This window comes from Thalassophryne amazonica, chromosome 5 (assembly GCF_902500255.1).
Source record: "Thalassophryne amazonica chromosome 5, fThaAma1.1, whole genome shotgun sequence".
Classification (NCBI taxonomy): Eukaryota; Metazoa; Chordata; class Actinopteri; order Batrachoidiformes; family Batrachoididae; genus Thalassophryne; species Thalassophryne amazonica.
Window position 1 is genome coordinate 2550548 of NC_047107.1, and position 9922 is coordinate 2560469.

The window sequence follows — 9922 nt, forward strand, 5'->3', positions numbered from 1 at the left end:
GATCTTTATGTATCAAATCCGGAAGAATTTTTTGCATCCGTTTCGCTAGTACTTTGCAGATTATTTTAAGATCAGAGTTGAGAAGACTAATAGGCCTCATATTCTCACACCTGTTGGGTAGTTTACCTGGTTTTGGAAGCAGAATTATTAGTGCTTGATTTAGTGAAGGGGGAAGGGCTTCTTTCTCAAATGTTTCATTTATCATATCCAATAATGGTATTAATATTTATTTTAAATTTTTTATAACTATCTATTGGAATGCCATCTGGTCCCGCTTGTTTACCTGGTTTGAGTCCGTCTATGGCTTGTGCAATTTCTTCTTTGCTTATTTTTAAGTCTAAATCTGCTTTAGCTTCATTTGGAATGGTTGATATGTCTAGTTTATTAAGTGTAGTATCTATTTCCTGCAAACTACTTTTTGTTCCTGTTTCATATAATTTCTGATAGTAATCCCTGAAGGCCTCATTGATATCTTTTGGGTTCACTATTGTTTTATTTTTGTCTAAAATTGAAGTAATTGGTATTTTAGATTCTAATTGTTTAATTTGCCATGCTAATAATTTTCCTGCTTTGTCACCTTGTTCATAGAATGTCTGTTTTAGCCTTAAAAGGCTGGCAGCTGCTTTGAAGCTTGACAGTTTCTCGTATTCTGCTCTCAAAAGCAATAGCTCCCTTTCAGCTTCAGGATCATTGTTTTCATAAACTTTCTTCTGGGTGTTTTTTTATTTTATTTTCCAAATTAGACATAACTTGCCTTGTTTTTTTAGATTTAAAACTTATGTAACTAATAATATGTCCTCTGAGAAATGCTTTGAAAGCATCCCATCTTGTACCTGCTGATGTTTGATTTGTGTTTATTTGAAAGAACTCATCTATCTGCTTCCCTACGTAGTTGACAAAATCCTCATCTTGGAGCCACTTATGTTGAAATTTCCATCTAGGATGAACACTGTGTGATTCATCCAAGTATTCTAAACAACATGGTGCATGGTCTGATATTACAATATTATCGTATGAGCATTTTTTGATTTTTGATAACAATTCAGATGAGATTAGGAAATAATCAATTCTTGAATATGTCTGGAATGTTGCTGAGTAACAGGAGTAAGCTTTTGTTTGTTGGCTGAGTTCTCTCCAAATATCTAGTAATTTCTGATCTAACATAAATCTTTTAATTGTCATTCTGCAAGATTGATGAGAGTGATCTGTACCTGTTGATCTGTCAAAACCCGGTACTAGAGTTGAAATTACAAAATTACATATTGCCCCAGTAATGTTACTAACAAGAGAAATAGTTCTTCATAGAATGTCGCATCGTCTAAATTTGGGCCATATACGTTTACCAAATTCAAGTTTTCTTTCAGCATTGATCCTTGGATTATCACATATCTACCTCTGTTATGTTTAATAACATTTTTTACATTAAATGGAACTGATTCATGGCTCCTCTCACCCGTGAAGTAAATGCTGCTGTGAATACTCTGCCCTGCCATCTTCTCATGATCTTTTTTCATCCTCCTCTATTAGATGCGTCTCTTGTAGAAATATAATTTTAGCTTCCATATCCTTCAGCTTAGTCATGACTTGTTTTACCTTTCTGAAACAGTGGAGCCCCCTACAGTTCCAGGTAACAATTTTAATAACATTTCCACGTCATTTTAAACTTACACAATTAATTTACCGACTTTCCTTGAGACTGTATCAAAATACAAAAAACATTTTTGAAGCTTAACCTGGCCCAACACAAACTTAGAAAAGTGAACAAAATATATAAAATGAACAGAACCCCCTCCCAATTCCACGTCTGTGGCTCTCCCACCCCCCTCTTTGCGTTTCCTGCTCCACACTGTGGGAGGAGCAGTCTGACCACTTAGTTCTAACTAAAAAAAACAACAAAACCGCTGCCGATCGCTCTCTTGTAGCAGTAGTTATCGATTCTTTGCCGTTTGTACATTTTTCCAGTGCTGAAGCTGTGTAGTTCTTTTGTCTACACCAGTAGTTTGTCTTCCCTTTTGATAAATGAATGTTTACTTATGGGCATTAGAATTATTTAACCAACAATGAGAGTTGCTAAATACAGTCTTATTTTCCAGATTAAAATAACAGTTTTGGAAGACCCATTCTTGAAAAGGAAATCCAAAAAAAAAAAAAATCCGCTGTTCATTCATTTTTTTTTTCTTTCCCTTTTTTTCTTCTTTTTTTATTTATCCTGTAGCTTGTTGATGAACACACGCACCTCCGCTGGGGACGTAAAAACATGCGTCTTCTCTTCATAAGTCACCAGGAGCTTTCCTTGGTGTGACACGCCGTGTCTCAGTCCCAATTTACGTAAATCTTCACGGACAGCGTCAAATCATTTCCGGAGCTGTTGCATACCCGTGGCGAGGTCTGGGTAGAAGCGGATCCACTGCCCCTCGTAGCGAATGTCTCCTTTAGCTTTTGCTGCTTTTAAAATAGCTTCCTTGTCCCTGTAGTTGAGGATTTTCATTATCAGAGGGCGCTGCGTTTTCTCCTCTTCATGGTCCTATTCGATGTGCTCTTTCAATAAACACCAGATTTGAGAGTGTAATGTCCAGGACCTCTGGTAACCATTTCTCCAAAAATCCACATGGTTCTATTCCCTCCGCGCCTTTGGGCAAGTTAACAAGTCTGATATTGTTGTGTCTTGCTTTCAGCTCCAAGTCCATTACTTTATCCTCCAGTAATTGTTGTTTGGGTTCCATCGTGTTAATTTTTGCACGTACAATTTCGACTTCGTCTTCGTTGGTAGGAATGCGTATTTCGGTTTGCATTATTCGTTCAGTGCAGGCTTTAACTTCTTGGCATATGTTGTCCAAATCACTTTTAATGGCAGTAACGATGGATAATATTGCATCCACTTTGTTGCTCTGAGTTCTGTCCTCTTCAGAAACCATCATTCCTGGTAGCATGCTGTCGTTAGCATCATTAGCTTTCTGAGTCTCGTTGCGCAGTCCATACTCCGTTAATTTTGGTTGTTTTGCCTTGTCAAGGGCTTCTTGATTAGTTTTAGCCTTTGGAGGCATTATGCATCCACTTGAGTAATCCTGTGCAGCAAAGAATTCGAATTAAGATGAAAATTATAACGCGATGAGCGGAGCAGTCTTAAGCACGTCTCCTTACGCAGTCGCCATAACTGGAACCAAAGTGTTTTTTGTCAGACATTATTTTACTTTGACTTCAGGATCTTTTGGAGGATCAGTTAAACAGTCGTGTGGACCGGAAGCTGCCGTCCATGTCTGGGTTCTGGGTTTCCCTGAACTGGGGTGAGTGCAGTCAGCGGATCACAACTGGACAATCATGACCAGCAGTGGTACGACATGTTATAGAAAATATGTTATATAAAATATTTCAGTACCAGTCAGTAAAAACGTGCACTCGTGCGCTCAGTCTAGGAGCCACACACAGAGCAGGCTGAGCTGAAGCTGCTCTTACCGAGGAAGCGGACCAGCAGCGAGTGGGGGTATTTCTCCAGGTGCTCCATGTACCTGTGCAGGTTGGACAGCAGGAACCTGATCTCATGCTGGCTCTGGGTCTTCAGGAAGAACCTTTTGTCATTCCTAGAGCCAGGAGGAAAGACTGGAATCAAATATTTATCCAGCATCTGCATACTTATGCTAATGTGTGCTTGAAGAACCCGTTTGAGTCCTTCAGGGGATCAGCTTGGTTTGAAAACCAGGGTCGACCTGAGATGTGAACAGGACACGTCAGATATTTCATGCTCACGTGACAAAGAAATCTGCCTTGCTCTTGGAGTTACTGATGAACTGCAGGTAGTGTCCACTGGAGCAGAGGGACTTCAGGTACTCGTCCTCAGAAATGTCCAGCCAGCGCCTCACTTTGGCAAACACGGGCACTGCAAACGTCTGCATCTCAAACCCCTGACAGGGAAGAAGACAACACACCACTGAGGTGGGAATGGGACACACGGCAACTTTCAGAGCCACGCCTGAAGGTTCACAAACCGGGGACAAGATAAAACTGACTGAGGAAACACTGGTGAGCACCTACTGTGTGGGTCTGAGTGTCTGCTGCTCCGAAGTGTTCATCAGTCAGGACTTCCTGTACAACAAGCACAAAGTCATATTAAAGGACATCTAAACACACACACAGACACAGAGCACTTGAAGAAGCATCTTACATGTCCAGGTGTCCATTTTTCAAAATAAATTTCACGACACAGAAAGGTTTCAGACGTCACCTGAAACTGACACATGCTGCCATCAGCACATACAGAGACTGAAGCAGTCTGAGGACACACAACGAAACACACCAACAACACCTAAGGTGGACAAAGACCCCATCCCGTTACATTCAGTTGAAGGACCGCATCGCCGATCAACGTCCCCATTCTTTGTCAGAGGTCTGACAGTGAACTCATCCTTCTGTAGGCCTGTTTCAACCACAGGAACTTGACCTGTGGTCCACGTCTCCCCACGTCTACACAAACCGTCCCTTCACCAGCTGTCCAGCCTCCTGGAGAGGGGCTGGACCCCCTCTGGAGCTGTCCAGGGTGGGAGTTAATTTGGAGTTTCCCCACTCCAATACCATTATGGCCTGAAACACATTCCCCAAAAAGTTGGAATGGGACAATTTATTCCAAAATCTGAGGACATTGTCCTTTGACCTCCACATTAGAAATTTATTTACACAATTACAGCAAGTGTTAGCAGTTAAATTATATATATATATATATATATATATATATATATATATATATATATATATAAAGATGCCACCGGAAGTGCTGCAAGAAATACTGAAAACACTGGCATCTGCCAATTACTAACAAACACAGTAACTGTTAACTATAAAGCCATCCATCCATCTATAACTTATTAAATAATAATTATTACAATGCAAAATAAACATTTATTTTTGCATTCTAACAATTACAATATATGGAACAGATAAGCTGTTAATTGCCTGTTTTAAAGATAAAATCTGAACAATTATTGCTGTCAATTCAACACTATTGTTTTTCTTTTTACAGTTTTTTTATGTCGTCATTTTACAGGATTTCCCTGTTAATTTCACAGACTTTTTTTTACAGTGTTGTATCGCTGGTTAGATCTGATTTTTACTTATCCTCATTGCTGGAACTTAATGAATGAATAAGTTTGAAGATTTTTTTAAAACTTGTACAGATCATAGATGAAAAAATAAAAATACATGTACACATCTGACGTAAACAATTAAATGAATAAACAAAACGGAAAACACCAGCATCTACAACATCACATACAGATGCCACAGGAAGTGCTGAGACAAGATGCTGCTGCTGTAAAATGCACCTGCTCTTGCTGCTGTTTGAGGTGCAGCTCCATCCAGAGATGGGTGTGGTATTTGTGCTGGAGACCCTCCTGTCCTGTGCACCGGCAGCATTTCCTGTATATTAGTTTTGTGAATTGTTCTGTAATTTGTGTTTGTATCATGGCCCAAGCAGAGGGTCACCCCTTTGAGTCTGGTCTGCTTGAGGTTTCTTCCTCAGAGGGAGTTTTTCCTTACCACTGTTGCTCTGGGGGTTAGTAAGGTTAGACCTTACTTGTGTGAAGCACCTTGAGGCAACTCTGTTGTGATTTGGCGCTATATAAATAAAAATAAATTGAAATTGAAAAATTGACTAAACAATCATTTTTACAGCCAGTTTCTTGGGATGAGTCAGTGGATGAACACATGAGCATTTCCAAGTCACTGAATATGTCCTCGAGTTTATTTCCATGAGTTGTCCAGAAACACAAACAGTCTGGTCTGATCCAGTTAGTCTGTGACCAGAGAGGCAGTTCTCAAGAACTGAGTGACCATGCTGGAAGGAGACGAGTGAGGGAAGCCACCAAGACACCCAGAGTTAAAAGCTTCTGTGGATGTTCACAGAGCAACTTTTGTTTGTTGCTTCATCAGGCAGGCAGCTTCATGAAGCATTTCCTTCAAAAGAAGCAGCAATTTCAGCTGCGCTTTGCCAGCAGGCAGGTGGGAGACCAGAGCCCAGATCTGATCTGGGCTCCAGTTCCAACATGAAGCTGTGAACGAGGATGAAGCTTCAATCCCAGTTTAGCAGGTTGAATTTGGTCAAGTTGCCTTTGCTGCATTCTTTGATGTGTTGCTTTGCCTCTCCTGTTTGTAACGTTCCTGATGGGAAGAAACTCAGAACTGCAGCCTTTCAGAAGGAAGTGGCAGGAATAAGAAGATTATCCAGGAATAAGAAGATTATCCAAGAATAAGAAGATGATCCAAGAATAAGAAGATGATCCAGGAAAAAGAATATTATCCAGGAATAAGAACATTATCCAAGAATAAGAAGATTATCCAAGAAGATTATCCAGGAATAAGAAGATTATCCAAGAATAAGAAGATTATCCAAGAAGATTATCCAGGAAAAAGAAGATTATCCAGGAATAAGAAGATGATCCAGGAATAAGAAGATTATCCAGGAATAAGAAGATTATCCAAGAATAAGAAGATTATCCAAGAAGATTATCCAGGAAAAAGAAGATTATCCAGGAATAAGAAGATTATCCAAGAATAAGAAGATTATCCAAGAAGATTATCCAGGAAAAAGAAGATTATCCAGGAATAAGAAGATTATCCAGGAATAAGAAGATGATCCAGGAATAAGAAGATTATCCAAGAAGATGATCCAGGAATAAGATGTGTGGAGAATGAAGGAGCAGCCCCTGAAGTTAAACAAGAACCCAGACAGAAACTGATCCACTGACCGGAGGCCAACAACATACACAGTGAGGACAAACAGCCCTGCAGATGATACTGTGGGGTGAGTGTTGAGGACACTGCTCCACGCCGCCACACGTGAACCAGACCTTGTAAGAAAACTGATTTAGCTCAGTTTGGTGCAGTTGCTTTCTTTGATCTTCTGTGTTGTTTCTGACTTTGAGTTTGGTAAATTTGCTCTCAGTAATGTAACACGGTGCGGCACAGTGGATGAGTGGTTTGCACTGTTACCTCACAGCAAGAAGTCCGTGGGATCTTTTCCTTTCTGTGTGGACGTTATGGGTTCTCCCGTTTCTTCCAGCTTCCTCCCACTTCCAAAGACAGGCAGGTTTGATCAAGTGGTGACTAAGTGTGTTTGTCTGTGTGTCTGTGTCCCTGCGATGGACTGACATCCTGTCCAGAGTGAAACCGCCTCTCACCCAGTGACTCCTGGGAATGGCTCAACCCCCCATGACCCTTGACTGGAGTAAGTGAGGATAGAAAATGAACGACTGAACACCACAACATACTGAAGTTGTTGTGAGTCGTCCCTCCAGTCAAATCCACTTCACCTTCAGACCTGTCAGGCTGCCCCCCCCCAGCTCCCCCCGCAGCTACAATCAAAATGGTGTCAGAGACTAATTGTAAGTATCATATGATGCACTCTGATGTTTCACCAACAACAATCATATTAATAAGAAACCAACGTGACGACTAAAGAGCTTCCACAGCAGCACAGTGACCTGGTCTGGTGCAGCGGCACTGGTCTGGATCGAAGCTTGCATCCCTTCTTTGATCACTGCTGTCAGATGGTAGAACTCGTGATCTTGATCGATCTCAAAGACCCCAAGCATCCTCCATCTCTGCCTCAGCTGCCACCAGCGTCTTCTCCTGGTGGACCTAGAAGTGCCAGAACCTCTTTTCCATGCCATCGTGAATGCTGTCACACCTAAAACACAAAAAAGAAAAAGTTTCACGGAGTTCAGGTGAAAGCAGCAGATGCTGTAAATAAAGATGAAGGTATCTTGGACCTGTGGCCGCACACAGCACAGGTGTGACCGCTGGGTTCCACCTGACACTGTTTTTACATCTAGAGGACCTTTGGTTTCACTTCTGCTCATCTACATATGCCGTGTTGCATGCTACGTGGGCGTGTTGACCGAAACGCCAGGCTTTTGTCTGGCGTCGCAGTAGGATGTTGCTGTGATTCCATGGAGGACCGGGATTTGGTGTTTAAGAGGAGAGTCCACCAGCAGAGGAGACTGACTGTGAAGAAGAGCTGCACTGCTTCAGCCACAACCGCTACATCTCCACATCTACCATCTGTCTGCTGCAGCCAGATGGACGTGGACGTGTCCTTGGTCTGCTGATCATGCAAAGAAGAAAGCAGCACATGGCCACGTTGTGGAAGCTGATGTTCCCTCAAAAAGCAAGAGACCCTCCTGATCTGAGCCTCACTAATTAACCACCATCACTCCAGCAGGAGAGCTGCTACCAAAGACAGCACCTTATATGTCCCTGGTTCGAGTCCAAGTCTGACAACCAAACAGTAAGAAAGGAAGCACCAGCACCCTCAAGACTTATCAACATCACCAGACACCTGACCTTTGACCTTATGACTGCAGAAGCTCTTCCCAGGTGTCTGTGGATCTCAAAGGCTGAGTTACGTAAACATCTGTACAAGCTGACGGTTTTCCCCTGAAAGCCTGGATCTGTGTCTGGATCCAGGACAGTCACAAACCAGATGCTCAGCTTCCCACCTGCTGCCTGACACCCATGACTGCAGGGACGGGCTGCACCCTCCTCCTGTGACCCATGACCAGAGTAAGCAGGTTCAGAAAAAGAATGAATAACAGAAAACACACGACATAGAGGTTTTGTGGTGTTTTGCTGAATGTGTGTTCTGCGCTCGCTTTCTCACACACACAGACACACACACACACACACACACACACACACACACACACACACACACACACACACAAACCTTCATTAAATCCAAGTGTCATTGTGATGTTAATCCACATCCTGTCCCCATGTGTGGCGCCACACAGATGTTACCAAACATGAATTGTCTTACCTGGTCTGGTTTGAACTGTGAGCGTCTCCAAGTGTCTGTGAGCGTCTCCTCCAGTTAAAACCGTGCTACCATCCAGGCAGGTTAGACCAGCTTCACTGGGTGTGTCGAGTGTGACAACAAAAAGGTGTGTGTGTGTGTGTGTGTGTGTGTGTGTGTGTGTGTGTGTGTGTGTGTGTGTGTGTGTGTGTGTGTGTGTGTGTGTGTGTGATACACATTTTTCACACAACAAAGATGAAACCGGCAACAATTCAGAGAGTAATTGACAATTGTGTTTTTTTCAGCACATATCCACAAAATATACACAGAATGAATAGTGAATGAATGAATGAGTGAACAGGTGAACCTGTTTGTTGGCAGCACAGCTCCATAGCTGTGAATACCATCATCCTGTGTGTCTGTCTGTCTGTGTGTGTGTGTGTGTGTGTGTGTGTCTCTGTCTGTCTGTCTGTGTGTCTGTCTATTTGTGGTGACACAGGTGCTCACTAAAACCTTCAAAATTAGTGCATTACTTTAAAACTAAAACATACTGTACGAGGGCTGTCAATAAAGTAACGGTCCTTTTTATTTTTTTCAAAAACTATATGGATTTCATTCATATGTTTTTACGTCAGACATGCTTGAACCCTCGTGCGCATGCGTGAGTTTTTCCACGCCTGTCGGTGACGTCATTCGCCTGTGAGCACTCCTTGTGGGAGGAGTCGTCCAGCCCCTCGTCGGAATTCCTTTGTCTGAGAAGTTGCTGAGAGACTGGCGCGTTGTTTGATCAAAATTTTTTCTAAACCTGTGAGACACATCGAAGTGGACACGGTTCGAAAAATTAAGCTGGTTTTCAGTGAAAATTTTAACAGCTGATGAGAGATTTTGAGGTGATTCTGTCGCTTTAAGGACTTTTCACGGTGTGAGACGTCGTGCAGCGCTCTCAGGCGGCGTCATCAGCCTGTTCAAGCTGAAAACCTCCACATTTCAGGCTCTATTGATCCAGGACGTCGTGAGAGAACAGAGAAGTTTCAGAAGAAGTCGGTTTCAGCATTTTATCCGGATATTCCACTGTTAAAGGAGATTTTTTTAATGAAAGACGTGCGGACGGATCCGCGCGTCGGGACGCAGCCGACGCGG

General features: G+C 42.4%; 1 protein-coding gene across 1 annotated transcript in view; it reads right to left on the bottom strand.

Moving 5' to 3' along the window:
* LOC117510042 (phosphatidylinositol 4-phosphate 5-kinase-like protein 1) overlaps nucleotides 1-8879 on the bottom strand; it is a 127497-nt gene extending 118618 nt beyond the window's left edge. Inside the window, exons 1-5 of the mRNA XM_034169651.1 lie at nucleotides 8807-8879; nucleotides 7470-7675; nucleotides 4030-4080; nucleotides 3745-3899; nucleotides 3454-3578 (exon numbers count right to left, since the gene is read on the bottom strand). Coding sequence (XP_034025542.1) covers nucleotides 3454-3578; nucleotides 3745-3899; nucleotides 4030-4080; nucleotides 7470-7658 — 520 coding nt within the window. The 5' untranslated portion in view covers nucleotides 7659-7675; nucleotides 8807-8879. The remainder of the gene's footprint in view (nucleotides 1-3453; nucleotides 3579-3744; nucleotides 3900-4029; nucleotides 4081-7469; nucleotides 7676-8806) is intronic.
* Between the last annotated feature and the right edge of the window lie 1043 nt (nucleotides 8880-9922).